General features: G+C 32.2%; 1 protein-coding gene across 3 annotated transcripts in view; it reads left to right on the top strand.

Annotated features, from left to right (window-relative positions):
• The window catches only part of LOC107994565 (octopamine receptor beta-3R-like), a 109,163-nt gene extending 89,529 nt beyond the window's left edge, over positions 1-19,634 (top strand). For all 3 annotated transcript variants that reach the window (XM_017051545.3, XM_017051544.3, XM_062077482.1), the window contains 2 exons: positions 14,721-14,832; positions 19,133-19,634. In XM_017051545.3, coding sequence (XP_016907034.1) covers positions 14,721-14,832; positions 19,133-19,343 — 323 coding nt within the window. In that variant the 3' untranslated portion in view covers positions 19,344-19,634. The remainder of the gene's footprint in view (positions 1-14,720; positions 14,833-19,132) is intronic.
• The last annotated feature ends 3,386 nt before the right edge of the window (positions 19,635-23,020 follow it).

A 23,020-nucleotide genomic window follows, 5' to 3' on the forward strand; every position in this document is an offset into this window, starting at 1 on the left:
TTCGTTTTAACCTCAAAGTATCGGTTTGACGAGCCACATAAAATGAAATTTCTCAGCTGAAAGCATTTAACGCGAGGCACGTCATCAGGCTAAGTGTCGTTTTTAACCCATCCCATATATCCAACAGATGAAAATTTTGTCTCGATGTCGTCGATGCATTCGCTAAATGCGTTTCGCTTAAAATAATTCGCGCCTACGAGATCCGCCGTGTAACGAAACGTATCATTTGTTATTTTTGCAAAAAGTGTCGATCCGTGCATACATTATTCCAACGACGCGTCGTTCGTCGCGCGAATTCGTCTCGAATGCTGTCGAAGATGGACAACACTTTCGACGATGTCATTTTTGCTGATTTATCGCGGTTGAAATCGAGTATAACGCGTGTAAAAAATGATCGTTAGAATCTCATCTCTCTATTCGATGTGCACAGTTAGGTTATGTTGCAGTCGTCACGTGCTTGTTCCGCCATTGTTCTAACCTTTGACCGATATTACACGTGTATTCTCTTATCTCTCTTCTTATCTCTGGTAATATTTAAAGCGGTGACGTATCGCTGTCGAGCAACAAATTGAAAATACTGCGTTGTATAAATACGTGGACGATGACAGCAAATGCATTTCGCGCGAACGATCGCCATGATGGAGAACGGCCAGACAGAAACGTTGCCAAGAGCTTGAAAATTTGACATTTCGTGACCATGAGGTATCCAATCGTGTCGTGCAAATCTTCCTCTTCCATATTTAATTTCTGCTTTGTATATTTATGAAAACATGGATGTTGATAGAAAGATTTCTTCCACTATACGGAATGCTTTATAACTTATGAATGCAAGATATGGAAATGTTAAAGATGGAGTTATATGCTTGCGGGATATTAATGGAAAGACCTATTACACAGAGTATAAGATACAAGTCTTATAACTGTGAATTATAACCTGTGAAAATGTTAAATAGACGAAGTTATGTAATACTTACAAAAAGATTTATTTGAAAATCTTATGAGGAAGAACGATGAACACGTTTCTGTATCAATTACGTTTTTGGACGTTTGCACGCTAAAATGCACTTGCTGATGAATCTTGTTCGAGATGATCGAATTTCTTTCAGATACATGGAATTATACGTTGAATTATACGAGATTAATCATCGAGATTCTAAAAAACTCGAAACCCTCGGTAATAAGTTTTAATAATTTTGAAACAGCATTTAACGATTATAACCATCAAAAATCAGCATTTGGAACAAAAATCTATTTTTTACCATCGATTCCAATTTTAGCTATCTCTACTCCATATATACTTTCCATATACAAACGTGTGAATAACGCGAAATAATTATCTGCAAGATGCACAAGGTGTAGCGAACGTAATTAATGAGAAAGATTATATGTTGTAAACGTACAAGCTTATTGCATCCTCTTACGATATTGAGTTACAATTTAATAGTAGCGTTAACCACTTCTAAATTCAATTATTTAATTAATCATTGTTGAGAGATTATTGCACTGGTTCGCGCAATTAATTTTTTTGAAGTGTGAAAATATATTCTTTATTAAATCATGCTTATAATTTTGATTTGATTTCAAAAATATGCCAAATTATTGAACAATTTATACATCCATAGATACAAACATAGATTCACGATAAACTCAATTTTTCTTATAAAAATATTGTTAAGTTATACTTGGAGACTTGCTATTGTAAAAAACGAAATAATTAATTTTTAATTATAAATTTTTTGATTTCAGAAAATAATATTTCCCTTGGTGTAAAAATAATTTTTAATTAAAAAATTTGGATAAATTCGAATAAGATTAAACAAAATTTATCATTTCACGAGAATTCTTAATTTCCTTATTCTTTGTCGACATATCGATTTCGTTCCTTTCTAATATAGACATTTATCCATTCTATACTACAAACTCAATAGAAATCTACGTCTAAGTCTATAGAAGTTTATTTAAATCTATTGGTCTTGTTTTTTCTTCGGATTTTCCATTTCCAAGATTTACAATGCATATTTTTCTCTCATCTCGTATTTTAATCTTTTTACATATTTTCGAGTACAAGTATCATTATTTCGTGATATTTTTATAATAAATTAAAGCTACATTAAAATAGAAAAATAAAATAATTCTCCTACATTATTATCTTGTATTCCATTTCTACTACCATTTCTTTGCCGCGCTGTAATGAATTCTTCATCGTCCCTATCTTAATCGAGTCGTTCATGGAAATGTCATATTAAAACAAAATGAATCTTGTACCAATTACATCCTTTCCGCGACAACTGTAAGCATCTTTTACACGTTCATCTTTTTACACGAGCACGGTAGATTTTTGCAAGTCGGAGAGCCTATTTAGAAACTGACCCAGAAAGGATCGTACAAAGGCGAGTCGTATGCGAGACCTTCGTGGTCGTGACGCTTCTGGAAAGAAGGCGGGAGGAAAGAAGATGGTCGATGAGGGGGTGAGGAGTGGCGCATCGAAATTTTTAGAAATTTTCACAAGATTTGACTCGAAACAATCACTTTATATTCCGAATCAATGGATTCGAGAAATCTTGGGCAACGATTCGAAAAAGTTTACTCGCGAAAATATTAGATGGAATTCTTTGAATTCTTCTCGAATCGTTCCTCTACACACGATCTTTTCGAAAAATAAGAGAAGTTGCTCTTGGTAAAGAATATACAATCGAAAAGTTTATTACAAGAGTTAATTCTTAATAATCTTCTAGAAATCGAATTTCTTCAATTTTTATTCAAATTTATATTTTAATTCTTTTCCTTTAACGAAATATTAGACAGTCGTAATATTATTGATATTATTTCAAATTGATTGTAAATTTTTTAACTGTTGTCAGAAACTGATCAAATCGGAAAAATGAAATAAATAGAAAAGATATGGAAAAATCCAGATGTGTAAAGAAACGAACGTAATGTAATTTTCATTATTCATCCGCATCAATGACGAGCGTCTCAAGGGCTATTTACCATTTCCCTCACGTGGAATAATATAAGCCAAGGTGCACTGACCTATTCCCCAGATGAACTTTGCCATCCGCTTTTTCTTCGTCGTCGTTTCAGTCCCTCGCACCGTCGCGTCACGTCGCCGAGATCTCGAACACCGCAAGAAAAATATTTCTTTTCTCGTCTTCCTTTGTTTCCCCACCCTTCTCACCACCCTTTTACTCGCCGTTCTTTTTATTTCACCTAACCCTGTGGCTCAAAAGCGAACGTGCCAGATTATTGAAATCGTGCGAAATGACTGTGAACAAGTTTTTTTTATTGGGACGGAAGCTAGTCCGATCGGTGAAACGATTAATATTAGTACTTTTTAATAACTTACGAAAATAACTATAAATATAACTGTAAATTGATTTGTGATTTACAAGGTGGTAAAAATACGACATTGGTGGTAAATCTTACGTATTCGTTTCATCTTCTTTCGAGAGAGTTGAAGAATTTATTAAAAAATAATTTGACGAAATATTTTTAAATATTTAATTTATCAAAAATAGTGGGGAAGATCGATAATCATTTTTCAATTCTACATCACCCTCGTATTTTCCAATCTCATTCTATCCAATATTTCCAAAAAACGATCTTTAACGTCCAACGGTCAAATATAAATACAAAGAAATACCAATATTTTCCAACTCCAAAAGAGCCTCATAAATAAATACGATCCAATTACCATTCATTCTCTAATCCTGTCCACTTTCGGAGGAAACGATCAGGAAACCTACAATTTTAATTACTCGTTATACACGATGATCGACCACCAAAACAAGCGTTTCCCCATCCTATCGCGAGCATTCCTCATCGTCCATAGCAAAATTCCTCGAGTTTCTCGAATAATTAGAACATTTCCTCGGGTAAGCAACAGGGCGTCAAAGAAGTCGGAAGACGAAAGAATGGCGGGTCTTTCGTTTGAAAAGCGTCTGGCAGAAGCGAAAGATGAGTCTGAAGAACGTTCTAGGAACGCGGGGGGGAGAACGGCAGGAAAGGAGGGAAAAAAGAAGGAGAGTGGAAGGGTGGAAAGGGGTGCGTGGCGTTGGCAGAGGCTTGATCCCTCGCAGGCTGCGGTAGGGTAGGTCAGTGAACGCGGTTCCAGTAGGAACACCCCGGGACACCCTCGCCCTCCGCTCGCTCATTCCGCTCGATATCTGGAAACGACGGCTGCAAACTTAACGGAAAGAAGGGGTAGAAGGGCAGCAACCGTGGATGGCGATCGGTGAAATGGCTCCAATCGTTTTTACGATGTCGTTTCGAATTAAAAGAGGGTGAATGTTAAGCAGAAAGGGTATATCGTGGATGGGGATGCTTGGATTTCGATTTAGAGTTGTCGAATGCGGTTATAATATTTGAACGATACGCGTCCATTATCTCTTTCCCATTATCGAAAATATCTAAATATAAAATCATCAAGTCTTTAATTTTTAAATTCCAATCCAATCATTCTCCTAAATAATTCCATAATTCTAACGCGAATACAATTCTTTATAACGTGGACAAATGTTCGGATACCTGTGATAGATTAAAAAAGAGAGACGTATCTTTGCGTTATTCTTGGAAATAATCAATTATCCCACGAAATATAAATCACTCCACTTCTAAATCTCTATATTCCGTTGGTGAACAAAAGGGGACGCTAAGGTATCGTCCCCAAAATCCAAGCTCGCGCGAACGAGGGCTCTGGGAAACGTAGATATAAATCTCTGAAATCTCTCCAAGGCATTTCCTTGTATCTCCCTTGTCGGAAAAATGAAGGTCATCGAGATAAAAATAGATAAAGAGATAAAGACGAATAGGAACGGAGAAGTAACGACGTTCGTCGCTATCGATTCGACTCGCGGATCCAGCGGAATCGAGATAAGACCTCGTTTTTAGGACGCGCATGTGAACGATCGATTCCATTCAGTTGTTCCATCATCGCGAACAATATCGATAAAAGGACGAGAAGATGGTGAATGAACGATAGGCTGCATCTAGCTTCACTTTCCAACCAAATTAGACCAGCTGCCGCGAGATGGAAAATTTTAAAGAAACGCGTTGGATCGAGCGATGACAGAGCTGCAAGATCTGTCTTATCTACGAAGATTAGATTGAATTTGCACGATGTATAGGGGCTTCTTGGAAAAGGAGATCCATTTCTTGTAAATTAAATAGTCCGTTAGTCGGGGTTTCGATGAATTTAAGAATTGGGTCGTTATAAGATATACCGTCAGCGAAGACCTTTCAATGTTTCTTTATCGGATAAGGATTTAGCTCGAAACGGTGTAACTTTAAGATCTACTTGATATAGCGTTATATATATAGTACGTTTGTTATTTCCAAGAGATTTATATTTTAAATACATTCGTATCGAGTTCGAAACATATTTTAATTAATCTTGTTATTTTTATTTTAGTAATTTATCAAGTAATTTTTTATTCGAGATAATTTAAGAAAACGTACTATCGATGATACATTTTACGCTCAAAGTATTTTTGATCTTTTTTAAAATCTTCGCTATTTTCTTTCCTTCCAAATCTTTCATTTTCCAATTGTACACGCTAAAGGATTTTCTTTTTCAATTGACAATTTAAGGAAGACAACCACTCGATTCTTTTTCATCTTTTTCATCATAACGAAACAAAGGGACAGATAATTCAAAGCGTAGAACCAATCCTCGCATCGAGGGCGTAATTCTCAATTGTATTCCAACCTCGTGTTGGAGAATGTTTAAACAAAACGGCCGTAGTAAAACCAATTTCCATTTATATCTGCTATTTCTCTCGTTAAATGGGAATTCAACGTCGTTTCAGATGAAATCATAAATATCGTTGATAAAAGCGATTTCATTGGATCTAGGAATCCCAATTTTCAACTTTCGCCAATTTTCCCGTTCGTCGTTATTTACGAATCGTACCAATCCTGGAACAATAGAAAATTGTAGAATTAGAGAATTTTTGTGTATAAATAAAAAATAACTACGTTCTTAATTATATTAAAATTCATCGTTCGATACGTTGAATGCGATCAGATAATTATTTATATCCTTTTCCTCTCCAAACCAAAGTTTCCTATTAATATAATTCTTAGAATATATATATACATAATAATTTTTAATATCGCCAAGTTAAAAATTCTAATCCTTCTTTCCGATCGTTTTCAGATTTATTTCATCCTCCCATCGAACGAACTTGCCGAGATCTCGAAGCTATTTATAACTACAAAATAATCCTAATAATTGAGAAATTGCTCTCGCGATTATTAAATTATCGCCTCGTTTCGAAGAATGCGACACGAGTCGCTCTCAAGTTCAACATCCGTTTCTTGAAATATCTCATCGAGCAGCTAATTACGCTGTAACTAAAGAAAGAAGAAGAAAGTGAAAAAGGTAATAAATCTACCTTCGCGAAATTTCTCCCCTTAACAGCAATAACGGTTAATTAGGGAAATGGAGAGCAATTTCTCACGATCGATTTTTCATTTTCTCGGAATGATCGACCGATCTTTCTTCCTCCGACGAAACCGGATAAAAGATTTGCAGGGAAGAGGATCGCGACGTGACCCGGAAAAACGAATCGCTCGATTCTTCACTGGGATGGCAGTCGCGTCTTTAATAACGAACGCGGCAAGAAAAAAATGGCATTAATTCCCACCGCCCGATGTAATTTATCGCGCGACAAACGATGTCGAAAGGAAAGGATAGTCCTTTTCCACGTCACGAGATCTCTCTTCTCGGCCTTTCGTCGCCGGCAAGATTGATTCGATATAGAGAGGCTCGATCAAAGTAGCCGTTTCTTCCTTTACTTAAGGAAAGTGAAAAGAGAAGGCGAGGGGAAAAAGCGAGGCGAAGCTTATTAAGCTTGGGAGGGCCGAAAGATTTGAATAGAAGTCATCGAGGATTTTATTAACCGAGATTTTACCAAGTACGCGCTAATGTAATATCCCCCGCGTCTTGGAAAAGGGAGATTCTTTCTTTTTTTTCCAGATTCGCGGTTTTAATAACTTCGTTAACGAGCGAAACACTTTCTTTCGACAAAGGAAGGATCTTATTCGTAGAGCATCTTCGGGGAAAGATGAAAGAAGTTGTTGAAAGGAACTTATTAGTTCTCTGGCGTTAGGCTCTCGTGGACGAATCTATTTAAATGTCTCTCTAAGAACACGTTGGTTTATTTTAATTTAATATCATCACTTGTTTTCGCGATGACTACAAATTTCAAATTATCGCAATATTTTTCTTCGTTGAAGCAAAGAGTAATAATTATCTGCGTGCTTTGAATTAGCGTTAATTAGGTTTAAGCGTCGTAACGATACACAATTTTTCCAACAAATGGAACAACGAGTACAATTATTGTAAATTCTATGAAAAATTATTTATAAAGAAACGATTCGGTTTATCCTCAAACGACAGAGTCTCGAAGTTTACAAGCGTTATTCTATGGAAACTTTATAACACCGAAACCATGATATCCGATTTAACCCACTTCCAAACTCTATAAGAACCATGCCAGCCATAGAACCTTTAAACTTCGTGACTTGCAGAAACGTGGAATACGCATTTCGAACTTGGCGACTCCACGCTAGTTGTCAATCGAACACTTTAGCTTCGTGAAATTAATTAATTCATGCAATCAACAATTTTATAACTTAGAATTCTAACTTAGAACGTGAATTTTGTTAAAATCAGAGTGTCAGATTTCCGAGATTAAAAGGAAACGATCGATAGGTGCAATCTTTAATTTTTAAAAAAATATCCACAGTATTTCTCGTGTAAGAAAAGTAACCGTAACAACAAACTGCAACGATGAGAATCTCTTTTACGAGACTAATAAGTGTTCCGAATAAACTTTACATTCCACTTAAGAAACTCTATTTGCGATGGAATCTCGTAAATCTAGCAACTCTAATTTGCAAGTAACACACACACACACACACACACACAGAACATTCCGATCAACCCAATAATTTACTTTATCTTTCCATCAATTGAGATATCAAAATCTCCAACATCTGTCTTCTTCGCTCGGTAATTACGGCAGAACCACGGCAATTAACGTTGCAACAACGAAATTACAACGTTCCTTCCCAAATCCAATTAAGCATGAAGCAAACGCGACGTAACTCACAGTTACGGTTCGTTTCTCGTTAGAATTTAATCGTTCATAAAACGGAACGTGTCCAGGTCCTTTTAAAACGTCTTCTCTTGCTTTAATCGATCCAGATCAGGCACAAGGCATCTGGAGATACGTTCGATCTCGCGGAATAGCATTTCGACAATGGCGAAAGCGCATTGAATTCGCCGTTCTCCGTTTGCCCCCACCGATCGAGAATCTTGCCGGTAATACCGAGTAGTTACACGTTTCGAATGTGTCCAAGCAGCAACTTCAAACATCGATTTTATAGCATCTCGAGAAATATCGTTTATAACGTTATTTCCTCCAAAAAATGTATAATTCATTTTGCAAACGGTTAGATCGAAACTGCATCAACGAAGTATATCCAAGAGAGAGGGATTTATCCTCGCGATAATTGGAAATTTCCTCGAATGAAACGAAAAATGTGCAAATATTTTTTAATATCCGAATCTCGATCGGAATAAATTGAATCGCGCAAAATGCGATTCCAACTTGAAACTGAAAATTTATTAAAATAAGATTATTTTAGAAAATAACGATTTAATATCGTTGCTAAAATGAATTTTGGTTCTCGCAATCGTAATTTTATCGTGGAAAAACAGCCATCTTTGAAACATTTATAATGCAATGGCGATAAGAAAAATTATAAAATTATATTACATAAAAATATTATAGGATGATACGAGCACGTAGTTATTAACAATTAAGGGCGTACGAGCGTTTGCGCAATTGAACGTGGTCACGCGCGTAGCGAAACAAAAGCGGAATACGTATAATTCTCGTTTAACGAGGGCCGCGTATTACTCGAAAGTGGGACACTGTTGTTTCCTTAAACTCACGCCCGTGTATCCGTCGTGCCTCCACGCGAAATTTCCCCATGGCACACGCGTTAACATTGCGATTACGAGGACAACTGGACGATTGAATCGTTTTTGTGTCGGCATCGAAATGGTTCCAGTCACCTGCTGCCTTGTAATGCACTCCAAGTACGTGGTAATTGAATCGAAAATAGCGACCATTGAATTCGCATCGTCAATTCATATGAATTCGAACCATCATTTTCTCGCGATACTGAGTCGGATATCGTTTCTTCTTTTCAATTCGTATTCAATTCTTCGCTCTACGAAATTTGAATCTACGTACAGTGTTAATCGAAAACCTGAATTTACGAATAATTAAGAAAATTTCATATCGATCGTTCACGCGTTGAAGAAAACAGTAATGTTACCGATCGATGCTAGAGCGCGTAGTGGAGTAGTAGCATAGATTTTCAAGTCCTTGTATAAATACGAATGCTTTACATACGAAAAGTTGTTGAAAGGGTTACGCGATGCTCTTGTAAAAAAGCTGTTGAAAAGTTCGTATCTATCAAGGTAGAATAAAGATAGAGAAAAATTTCCTGGGATCAATCTATTAAATTCAACGTGCAAGAACAATAGCAGAAGTTGATCCGCAAAACAATTTTCCCTGTCTCGCTCGTGATGGTTTCAAGTAATGCTTTTCATTACTATTAAAAAATTTTTGCATTCGAGGATTCGCTTTTTCACGATTCTATTTATTGGCTCGAGTGGAACACGATTAAAAACGTCCCTGAGTTTTATTGATGAGAAGTTTAAACAAATTGACAAGAGTCCGTTTCTCCAGCTACAACACGCGAATCCAATTTCACCATGGTGAATTTTTCACAACGTTTGAAAACGTTTGCTTAACAGGGACGTCTCTGGTTACAGCATCGCGTTTTAATTGCCTTTGAGATTTAATTTAGAAAAAATTTCTTATATTAAATTATTCGAATACGGTTAATTGCAAATGAAATGGTGCGCCTTTTCTAAAACTATTAACGAAAAGTAAAATTTTCAAGTTTATCGAAAGTTCGATCAAATTTTCGCTATTAATTACGGTAACGGTTCATCAGATTAATTTTTCTCAAATTCCTTTGTAACGATTAAGTATCAGGCCAATTTCGATTTCATCATTCTTGCCGCATGAATTTTCATTCTATCCTCGAATCCCGCATCCCATTATTTTTTTGCAAGTTGGAACCGTATAAATTCGTCGACGTGTTCGATAGAACGACGAGTAATTGCGTGTGTACATTTAAATCGGGCATGCCGCGAGGTTGAAGCTTCCTGCATCTTGATAGACGAGCGCATCGATCGTACGAAAGCGGAGAAGCCGGTGAGCATCGACCAACCAACCTAAATCCAGCTGACTGCGCTCGAGCACGCCAACTTTACAGCTTTCGCCTTTCAGACGCGACCGATTTCTCGTTCTCGAGCTGTACGTTATCTAAACATCTGCTTCAACACCATCCTGTCGAAACTAATTCGTTATCTTTCGCAAAGGACGAAAATATTTCGGGAGAAGTTTCGTTTTACGATTCGATTCCTTCGTTTCGTTCCATTGTTTGTATGGAAGTTAAATAAGGAAATAAATTCGTGCCACGATTAAAATGTTGCTCTCAGTTTTCAAAAATTTATCCATGTTCGTATTTCTATGTCTCTCTTGTCATTTTAAGACAAACTTCATACCCTTGTAATTTAATAAACGAGATTCGATACGTTTATATCAACTTATTATTAAAACAACTGAATTTTATATTTAAAAAAGGAAATTTATATTCATGAATAAGAAATAACGGAATTCCAATATCCAAAGTTTGCAAAGAATTCTTTTATTCGAGATGTAAATATCTCAGGATTCGTTGAAAAATAATATTACATTATTCGAATATATCATTTTTACGTGAAATATTTTTATTGTTTCAAAATAAACTTGCTCGTCTTGTGTTTTTATTCATTCACCGTTTCATGTTTTTGCATAACTCGTACGTAAAATTAAATGAAACAACCTATAAAAAATTAAAAAATCACCATTACATTATGAATTAAATTTTGAAAGGCCATTGTTGATGATGATATTATTATTTACAATTCGTTGCAATCGAAAATAAAATAAAAAAAAACGCGTGTATAAATGCAAGTGATAAATGTGAAATTATTCTTTAAAAATTTTTACCAGAAAACGTGGATAAAAGGGAACGTAATATAAAAGATAAAATTACTTTATTCAAATATTAAATAATATTGCGAAAAAAAATTGCATCAGAAAAAATTCTTGGATAATTTGTACAGGAGAGAGGATAAAGTGAAAAACGATTTTATTCTTATAACAGTTCCATGTCGCTGTTATATTATACTACAACACTTTGTTCGTTTATTCTTCATCGTGATTCACGCGTCATAAACTCTCACGATTTAATGTGTCAACTCGTTATTTTTGGACACAGCTTTCCAAATATATTTCACGTCAATGAATAAGATGACGATATAATGATATAACGATACAAGCAATATGGAAAATTCATTCATCGTTCGTTAAAACTTAAAGAACGAAAAATTAAAGGTGATAGATTCGAGTTTAATTTTTAAATTCTCGAATCCAAAACTTTGTAACATTTATTTGAACCGTGAATTTCTAAAAATAATTAATTATTTTATATTTTCAATTTTGCAAATTCAATAAATAAAATTAATATTAATATTAATTCTAGAAAATTTAAAATAAAATATCACTACTATTAAAAATATATTTTTTCCATATGATTTGAAAATTTAGATTATTCGTTCTTTTCCTTTTTCTTTTATCTACTAATTTTATTATTATTCTATTCTATTGTTATAATTCAGATTCACGTTCTGATATTTAAATTAAGAAAAAAAAAATAGGAAAGTAGTAAAGGTATATAAAAGGAAAACTCGATAGAATATAATTTTACAAATTAAGAGGAAAATTGATTATTCTTGAAAGAAGATCTTGCAATCTGATCGGTAACAAAGACGAGGAAATAAAAATTAAATCAAGAAGAAAAGTTGTGTCCAGAGCTAATGAGGTAATATATCTGGACCAAGTTTAATTACAAACCATCCAGTAGCAAAAATATATAAATAATAATATAAAAATATGGAGAAAAAAAATATGTGAGAAAAAAACGAATAATTTATTTTCTTTTGATAAAAATAAATATTTAATTACTACTAATAAAAGAGAGAATCACGTCTAATGTATATTTTTCTTTACTCTAGAAAATTTTTTATCCAATGAAGTTATTACAAATTGAATATCTAAGATTTCGTTTTCCACCTTTTTTTTCGATAAAAAATTATTTGTATTTGTATCGAATTTTGATATTTATACTAACATACATTAATATTTCAGATCTCAAAAACGAATTTTTAACGAATTTCACATATCGTTGCATTTGGAAACCATTTTCTGCCATAGTAATTTCTAATATTATCTTCGATTATGATAAATTTTACTTTATTTTCTAGAAATTAATTGTTTTGTACAATTTCAACTTTTGTCGATGTACGAAAAGAGCAATATAAATACAAAGAATTTACAAGCTTGAAAAAATTGGAAATATCGAAAATAAGAAAAAAAAACGAGAATATATACTAATTAGTGAAAAAATACGAATCGTATAAAGATAAACCTTGTATAAAATAATAAAATGCAAACTACGTTTTATGATATTTGTTAAATGAATGAAATTCTTGTCATAATTAATAAATATTTAAACAATAAAACAGTATCGCTACTTTAATGTGCCAATATACTGATTTTATCGCTCACGTTGATGCATCTCTGGTTACATATCGACATATCTTTATTAACATTTTCTCACGTTGTATGAATAAATGAGAAAACATTTGCACCTATACTTTTCCAAAAAAACGAGATCCTTAGACTCATTGTTAATAAAATTAGAAAAAAGAAAATAGAATTATTTATTAAGATTCTCTATACTTCGCTTACTTCGCTCTATTCTATATAATATTAATAGTTTTATTATTTTCAAATTTAGTTATAAATGCAATTTTCCAAGGTTTTGAAATGTAAGCTTAAGATTTATTTAAAAAATTCATCTAAAATTCATTCAAACTCTCTCGCCAACTCGAAGAAAAAAAATTCCTTTCTCTTATTAAATTATTCGTTATCAAATTTAAAATCGAAATTCAAGTTATTACGATCACGATTTTTCGAAATGTACAAAAAAATTCAACTCAAGATCATTAGAAAATTTAAATGCGTTCTCTTTAAAAAAGAGAGAGAGAGAGAGAGAAAGAAATAGTAAATTAATAGTAAAAATGAAATTGAAATTACTTATCAATGCAATTCGTGCGTGATACACGATTGCATTGATTGCCATTCTCGCGATATTAATAAACCCGTGAACATTCATTCCAATCGAACAATGAGTGATAACGAAAAGATCTCGTTAAAAACGATCGTGCCTGCTTCGAATATTTATATTACGAGAACGAAATTGATGGTTAAACGTGGAAAATTTCTCGTGATAATAGAGTATTTTTGTTCGTTTATCGATCAAATGTTTTCTTAACTGAAAACGAATAATTATAAAATATTTCTATACTTGGCTGCAATATATTGTTTAGACCTAATGTTTGAAAATTAACTGGAAAATTAAAATTTTTTCTCTTGCAAGAAACTAATAAACAATTGTTAACGAGAAAATTAAATGTTTCTCGATATTCACTTTTATATTTTGATAAAATATTACGAAGCGATGAAAATAGAATAGATCGAAATATGTGATGAAATAATTCACGATATCAAAATTTTCTGATATTGAACAACGATTAACGAGTACTTTGAAACTTCAGTGAACAAGTTTTTGAACAAAAACGGGAAATTTTCACTCCATTACTTTCTTTGTTATAAAATTCTCTATCAGCTTTCCTATCTATGAAACTGATTGCTATATTATCATTACATTTATGTATTTATAAATGAAAATTTATTATTTTCCCTTTATTACACACTTTATTCTTAATCTGTGAATATTATAATACTCGAATTCAAATGTAATTATATTATTCTTCACAAATGTGTAAAATTTATCTAAAATTTTCAAACCATCGATGCATTCTGCTAATTTTAAAACAAAGCTGAGAATTGATACAGCTTTTCCTACCCAAATTGGTTATCTTTCGCGTAACTTCGCATGCTTTTCTCAAATATCTAAAGTTTCAAAATCATAAATGCATCTCTACAGTTTCAAAACAACGTTCAAAGTTTTTGAAATAATAACACAGCTTTCAAAGACAAAATTGGCAGTGTTTCGCATAACATTGCGTTTTCTCAAATTTATCTAAAATTTTGAAATCATCGATATATTTCTGCAATCTTAAAACGAAGGTCTTCAAAACAATAAGTTTCAAAACACAGTTTTTTATGTCAAATTGAAACTATCAAAATTTGAAACTCTTTGTAAAAGGATTACAACTTTATCGAATTAAAGGACCACGCAATTTTTCCGTGTTAAAATTACCTTTCGGAATTAAAGTTCAGAATCTTTTTTAATAATTTTATATCGCGTTTCGTATATTTTTTGACATTTTACGTAATCATGATAATATGACTATTGATGAGCTCGATGAATCTGACATTTTGCTTTGAACACTTTGAAAAGATGCAGTGTTACATGAGAATTATCTTCAGTTTTTTAATTTTGAAAGTAAATTACATTATTAACACATTTAATAATGTAAATTTATGATTTTTCAGGCACTTCGATACGACAACAAACGAAGAGTTGGAGAGCTGAGCACAAAGCTGCGAGGACGCTCGGAATAATAATGGGCGCATTCCTTCTTTGTTGGCTGCCATTTTTCCTTTGGTAAGCACCAACAACGAGTCAGTACTTTGATAATGACTCTAATTTTCATTCCAAAAACTATTCCTTTGTGTTCGTTATTTTCGATTACTATCTTTATTAAATATTTTTATTAAACAGGAGGATTCGAGATATACCAAGTTTAACAAAAAATATAATCCATCTCGATCGATTCATTTGTTATAATTTATCTTTTTATTTTTTTAATTTCAACTAAAAAAGAGAAAGAAAAAGATTCGTTATAGCTGTGCGAATTAAACTATTTCTCTTTCGTAGAAAGTTTATTCTACATACAAATATTTCCATAATATTCTGCTTACTTCCACCCTTTAGCTAGAATCCCGTCATAAGACAGAAAAATTCCGTACGAGCGAGTTTTGCCAGCTGCAAGCTGTTCACCGGGCTTTCGTTTCATCGACGAACAAGTTTCCAGAGTCGGTGAATACTCGCCAAAGTCGGTGAATACTCGAGCCAACCGCATGTATTATTAATGCAAACCCGAACCGCGTGTATCAAGTTTATCGCGAATTTTACTCATCTCCTCGCGTCGAATCTAACTATTTGCTTGACTAAGCGATGCGATTGCGCCGTTTTCCCGAAGAAATATCCTTTCTTAGCGATACGAATAACGGGGAAACCACCGATCCTGAATATTTCAAAATTTTTCATAATAAATGCACGTTGCCGCCCGCTTTCACCATAGATTATGCATTTCGTTCTGTGAAATTTCGATTTATCGTGGATCCTCTTTAATAATTAATCCTATTTTGTTAGAGAAAAGTCACGAGAAGAAATTTCCCTCTACGTAAATTTTACATTTTTTTAAAGAGGATAAAATTTTTAGAAATAAGTGGTTGGGTAAAATTTCCCAGTTTGAATTACGTCTTGTCGAACACGTTGAATAAATAATGTAAATATATATATTGCAGAATGTTCTCTCGATCCAAAACACTGTTTGCAAGTTTCGTTTTAAAAGTAAAATATAGTAAAAAATATAAAGATGAAAATTTTTATCGAATTTTGCTTTTATAAATTTCTTTTGAACGAACACAATTACTTGAACAAGTACAACTAAATACAGGATGATATAGTCTTCGATATTGTAAATATAAAAACTAATGTCTCTATTATATAACATCTTAACGAAATTTAAAACATTTAAATTCTTTAAAAAAAAAAAAAATATCAAACTTTTAAAATTTTTACAAAATCGCGATAGACTGGAAAAAGTTCACATGGAAATTACAATGTTCAAATGTGTAATATTTGAAAAAGCGTGTTCGAGCTTTTGTTTAAAAGTGAATATTTTGTGTAACATATGTTCCAAGTTAATATAAATTGTCCTTTTCGCACATTCTCTGAGAAATAATTCAGAAGTAATATTTTGAATAAAAAAAGGTACCGCCGCCCATTAACAATAAATAATACCCATATTTCCAACTACTGTGCAGAAAATATTTATTTTAAAGATGACACATTTCGAAATATATGCCATGGTCCACAAACCTGAGTCCAATACCATGCCGAGTTAATCGAGCTGAACGAGCTTATGATTTATGACGGTCACCGTATATGCCGCGAGTGCACAATAATGTTCCTCCCATACTTATAAATTGTTTCAAAATTTTATATATAGTATTTTTATTCCATATTTTTGCCGAAATTGTTCCCTCTTGAGAATTTGTATTTCTTATCGTTTCATTCATTTCGACAAATTAAAAACTATAGATGCGTAACAATGTAATATTACACGTGTTTATATTATCTTACAAATTTCTGATTTTAATCTGATTTTGTATTTTTCTTTTCGCGAATTAACGATAGTTACAACTAAAAAAAAAAATATATGTAATTATAAGAATAATAATCGTCGAGATAGTTTTTGAACAATTTAGAAAAGATAGATAATAAAGATAACATTTGAGGCAAGACTTATAATTTTTCAGTCGTTTCAATGCCTTTTTCGTGCGTTCATTGAAAAGGAACTTCTTTTACGCAATTACTAAATTTGTTCGTGGAAGTGGTACTTATTCTTTAATTATTTCATTGTTCTAATTATTTTTTTCCGGGAAATGTTCCATAATTCCTTAAACGTTTCAATGTTATATTATTAATTTACAGAGAAACAACTCCATTGTTTTTTTTTTAATTCATATTTTATTTAATCGTGGATAAAAAACGATTGTTTAATTCGTTCAATTGTTTATTTCATTGTTTCGTTTATTATTCGTTTATAGGAGAGTCTGCTGCTCGTTGTCTCTCATTGTTTAATCGTTCTTTTTGTTTAACCTTTCATTTAATTATCCCTTCTTTTCCTTTTTGAAATTTTAAACGATCTTTATTTAATGTAGATTACATAAATCTATTATATTTATGACATTTTTTTATTTAACGAATAATCTATACACTAATCTATACAATAAAAGAAGAACAAAGTTTTTTTATGTCGTTCTCAATCTTCCACTAACATTTAACAACATTTAATAACTTTGTTATTTTAACTTTGTTTAAAAAATAATTCTTTTTGAATGGAACAAACTTGGAAGAAATTTGATTTCTTATTACACGTTTGTTAAATTACAGTTTATAAAGCAGACGAAACTTAAAGTTCGCAAGAAACTCGGCAGTAAGATTAATCTCTTCTACTTGATAAACGAAAAGAAAATCTTGAACAAGAGGCAAAAGTTGTAATCGATCATCGTAATCGACCAACTTGGCCACACTCGCTATTTATTATATTCGCATCGATACGATATATTATAAAAACGAATAGAATCTGAACAAATTATCGAGAAACTTTCCCACGAAAAGGATGATTCGCGTTACTCTCTCATCTTAATAAACAATGAAGAATTACGTTCCAAGTTTCGTGAATTTATTTTCGAGATGAATGGAACTACCATCAAACTGTGATCAATCTTAAAGATGGGGCAACAAGCTGAGCAACGTAATACGGTAATAATTTTGTTTCTGAAGTCATTTGGCTCCAATTCGAGTACTTCGAGTTTATTTCAACTGTAAATTCAACGTGGCCAACGATTATTATTTATAAATATTAAATATTACACGAATTCAATAAAGTAACAAAATTTTTATTTTTCTCTTCTTTTCATATAAAAATTAATTTCAAACTTGTGAAATTATTAAGAAGAACCGATTAACGAAGTGTCGAAAAAATGCGAGTGATTCAAAATAAAGAATAAAATTTGAAACGAGATAGAGATAGAATTGTTTCATTTTAATAAGTTTATTAATATATTATATTTTTTTATAAAACTAATACTATCTTTATCTTTTCGACTCTTAAAAATACTAATTAAATCGTTGTTTTGTACTTGATAAATAATTGTTTAAAATTTGTTACTTTTCAGTTCAAAAATAACATAAAAGAAGTAAACGTAAGATAAAAAATAACCTATGAATAAATTTGTAACAAGATAAAGATAATATTTCAAAAAAAAAATACTTCTATAAATAAAACGAGGAAACAAAAGAATAAATCTCGTTTCATTATCAATTTTCAAAACATTATCCCACGTGAAGAAGCGAATCCATTCTAATCCGAACATCCGCGAGAACATCAGAGAAGTTTTTACCGGAGCGATGAATTCTCATTTATACCGTCAGAGCAACGTTTCGAGTTTGTGGACAATTTTTTAATTAAAATGGCAGAACGTGACCGCAACGTTCCTTCGAATCAGTTTCCATTTCTGGCTCATGGCGCATCTCTCGAAATGAATTTAAAAGATTGTCTTTCATATCGTGAAAATTCGATACGAAATATCATATGCCAACGAAAAAGATGTAAAAAAATAATATTGTCCCCGATCAAAGGCAAAAACAATAGAAAATGAAGTGCTTCGAGAATGGCAATTTCTAGATGAAAAGTATTACATCTCTTCTCTTTTTCTCTTTTATGTATATGACCAATGTGATAGATATAGGGTCGATGGACTACAAAAAATTAAAAATTAAAAAACGAATATATGTTATGCTAATAATAATTAAACTCATATGCAAAAAAAGGAAATTTAAACATTTAAAAAAATTCTTTCTTGCACATTTCTTGCAAATATATTAAAATATCCGTTTAAAAAAGTCCTAAATACTCCATTCTCTCATCTAAATTCGTATCATCCATATTGAACGAATTAATTTTCCGTAAACATTTGATGCAATGAGATAAATATTTCACAGAAGAAAAAGAAGAAGAAGAAGGAGAAGAAGAAGAAGAAGAAGAAAAGAAAAGAAAATTTTAATTTTACCATGCTCCTAAAATCCATCAACCCTGTTTCTTTTCCAGGTATCTAACCACGTCCTTGTGCGGCGAGGCCTGCTACTGTCCAGACACGGTGGTGTCCGTCCTATTCTGGATAGGTTACTTCAACAGCGCCCTGAACCCGCTTATTTACGCGTACTTCAACCGCGACTTCCGCGAGGCCTTTAAGGACACGCTGAAGAGCGCCCTCCCCTGCTGCGCCAGTTGTTGGAAAACACCGTCGCAGTTCGTCTAGCGAGAAAAACCCCCGAATAATCGCGTCGAGCAAACTGTTTCTTGCGATCCATTGGGAATATCGGTATCTGCTCGTTCGCCCGATCATTCGTCCAACTCGATTTGGTAAACATCGTAAAAAGTAAACCGTCAATTTTGCCTATCGAGTTTCTTACAATTGTGATTCGATTCCCTTTAGAACGAAAGACGGTGTAATTAAAAGTAATGGAGAATCTTTTATAATGTATGCAGTTTTGTATGATGGAGAAATTTGAGACGTCGATTACATAAACACGAAAATTACAAAGAAAAATAAGATTCTGTTATTTTCCCGTTAAAATTCGTGCACGTATGAATTGACAAATAAAATGGAATCTATAAATATGTCCACTGAAAATCCAATAACGCGAGAATTCAATTTACTTATAATTGTTCGTCATAGAATATCATTTTATATATCTTATTTTATATACGATCGAAACTATATTTATTTATTAAATACAATTAAAACGAAATAAAGGCATCATCGTATAATTAGAAACCGACGTTTAAAATCATAGAGCATGGATATATTTTAAAAAAAGTAAGTAAATAAATTAACGAATGAAATATCTGCCTGGAACAAAATATTTATCTTAACATAAAAGGAGGGAATGAAGAATAACTTGAAAAATTATCAAATATTCGTGAAAATATTCTATAATGCTAGTTTTATGTTGGATATCTATTTGATTTTGTTAAGAATTGTTTTAAAAGGAAAAAAAAATAGGATAAATTTATAGTGGCTATAACGTATAAAAGTTTTAATGTTTCCGGCAGGTAGATAAATATTGTCGCTTCAGTAAAATTCAAAAGTTGGAACAGTTTGTTTCTGTATTTTATTGCTTTGGACAAACATTTTTCTTTTATACCTTGATAAATAAATATCTGCATTGTTCTACTTTTAGTTTAAATATTCACGAAATAAATTTCACGAAATTTCACGAATTATGAGAATATTTAATATCATGAAAATATTCTAAGATAAATATCTTGTATATATTCATATTTAATACTAGATAGTTATATCTAGCTTTCTTTTTCTTTTATTATTCTTTCAAAAAATTTGGAAATATTCCAGCATATTTAAAAAAATCTACAGTCCTTCGTCGAGTCAAATTTTTACCGTAGAATTTTAAAACTTGTGTTAATAAAAAGTGTCAAATGTTTAAAATTTAAAAAAAAATGAAAATTTTGAAAAATATTTAACAATAAAATTTTGCCATTGATAGTTTACTCGATTTGGCTACGGAAAATTACGTTCTTGTAGTTTCATTCAAAAAATTCCAACTTTTGTTCTAAATTAATCTAAAATTAAATATTCCATGCTAAAAATGTTGTTTTATACTGAAAAATCTACTATTTATGCTAAATTATGACACAAAAATTTTTAAATTTACAAACCTATTTTAATGTAAAAGAAACGAACGAAGAAACAACTATCTAATTTATCTTTAAAAATTATCAATTAAATATTATATTTAAAACTGCCTTCAAATCAATATGAATTTTTTGAATCAAAAACAAAACATTATCTAAAATTTCTTTAGCGAAAAAATTCAATTTGATCACATCACACGTGCACGATCGAGAATATACGATTTTTCAATTTAAACAACTCTTGATACAAACGAATGAATTTTCTTGTATTATTTGTTATTACCAACATTTTAATTTCATCCTAATAATATATAATTTATAATTCCTCTCTTATAAAATGTTGAAGTTTTGGCTTAAAGTTTACAGCGATTGAAAATCAATTATCACTAGTCTTTGATGTGTTCCAGAAATATTCGCAAACTTTGTGATAACTATCTAACAACTCAAGTGCAAACAAAATCAATTGATCCGTATTGAGCTTTATATTCCCGAACACTGGCTGTTCTTGTCGATAAAATTGATCAAGATCGAGCTGCCGTCTCGGTTGGACGATCTATCAATGCCGCGTTAATTAATCAGGAAATCCGGGGCCGTTTGAACTTTGTAAAACGTTCAGCGCGAAGAACGAGTGCAACGTGTTGTATTTCAGACTGATATTCATGCATTTCTCGATTCGAATCGAGCTTATTCTAGATACTTTTTGCCTGTGGATCGCAATCAGCTTCCTCGTTACGGTCGCTTTCCTCGAATTCGCGAAATTCTCGATTTAACAGATACGTGGGAATTTTTCGGATTATTGAATCCACGAAGCGAAATTACAGCGAAAGGTTCAAATACTTTGAAGTTTGACAGTTTAATTTTATTAATATACGATGACAGTTACGACGATACAGAATTGATCAAGGCATCGTTTATATCATCCTTAATATAAATTATTTATTCACAGGATTTATTATCTTCTTTCAACAAAATTTTGTTTAATAAAGTACAGAGAGAAGGATATATAAATTTTAAAAGGATACCATCATTCGAATAAGAATGAAAAATAATTAAAAATTTTTAATTTTATTAGATCGTTATCTAATCCTCGTTATCTAATTGTTCCAAGAATGATAAAAGTAGCCTCCCTCGATTTGAAATTCCTCCCCATTTCCGTGTCGAAATGTTTTTACGACTTTAGGAATCTCGCCTCTTGGGTTCAATGGCACGTATTAAAGGGGATTCGAAGGATTCGACGTGCAACCGGAAGCTCATAAACGAATTCGCTGGTTAGGCGAACGACGCGGTCATCAACAGTAACCGGAAACGAGGGGAGAATGACAAGTATTCTTCTATATGTCTTTCGCCGGCACGCAACGAAATTGCAAATTTTCACGATTGATCACGTGCCGGAAAGGCATCGCCCCCTAAACGTTAAATCTTTACGGATGGGCCAGTTAAATTGGGATCTTGCACGCTGTTCATTTGTCAATTATAGTTTACGACTTCTCTTTATAATCTACTACAGCAGATTTCATGAATTATCTCACTTCGAAAAACATTTCTTTTTTTTTAATTCTATTCGTAATTATTTGAAAGAAGAAATTTAAAACATATTTTACCTTCTTTTTCTTCGTTTCTCGAAATACAAACATTTCGAATTTGTGTTTCAATGAAATTGTCTTCCAAACGTGATTTTTGAAAGTGATACACCTTTTAATTTTACCGATAATTATTTCGTAATATAAATTGTTAAAAATAATTTCGAGTAATAATTAAGTTATGTTTACCCGATCTCGAATTAATCTGATATGGAAGGCAAATCAGTGCGCAGGATTCTTAAATACGCGTTCACTTTGTAAATAAATTGTCAGTCGTAAACGTAGGTTAAAAGCAAACAGTGCTATCTAGATGTAATTAGACAAGAACAAAAGCTGTATTACCTGTAATGCGATACTTATTAAAAATGAGATTGTTGCGAAAAAAAGAAGCGTTGTGTTAAATAAAGAGAGAGAGAAAAAAAAAAGGAAAAAAGACAGACGATCACGCTCACCCTCTGATAATTTTGAACTAATTTTCAGTCAATTTGAAATTAGATTCAACCAAGTCGATGTTGGTGGACAAATTGTACAAACAAAATTCAGTCCGTACATCAATTTTACAGTTATTTTTCTCGTTAAAAACCGATATTTTAATACCGTTCAAATATACTTGTATATAGAATGTTTATAAAAATCTGAAACATCTTTCCAAAGTGGATTTTAAATATCGATAAATAATTCATATACACATATGTGCATT

Source organism: Apis cerana, linkage group LG7 (genome assembly GCF_029169275.1).
Source record: "Apis cerana isolate GH-2021 linkage group LG7, AcerK_1.0, whole genome shotgun sequence".
Classification (NCBI taxonomy): Eukaryota; Metazoa; Arthropoda; class Insecta; order Hymenoptera; family Apidae; genus Apis; species Apis cerana.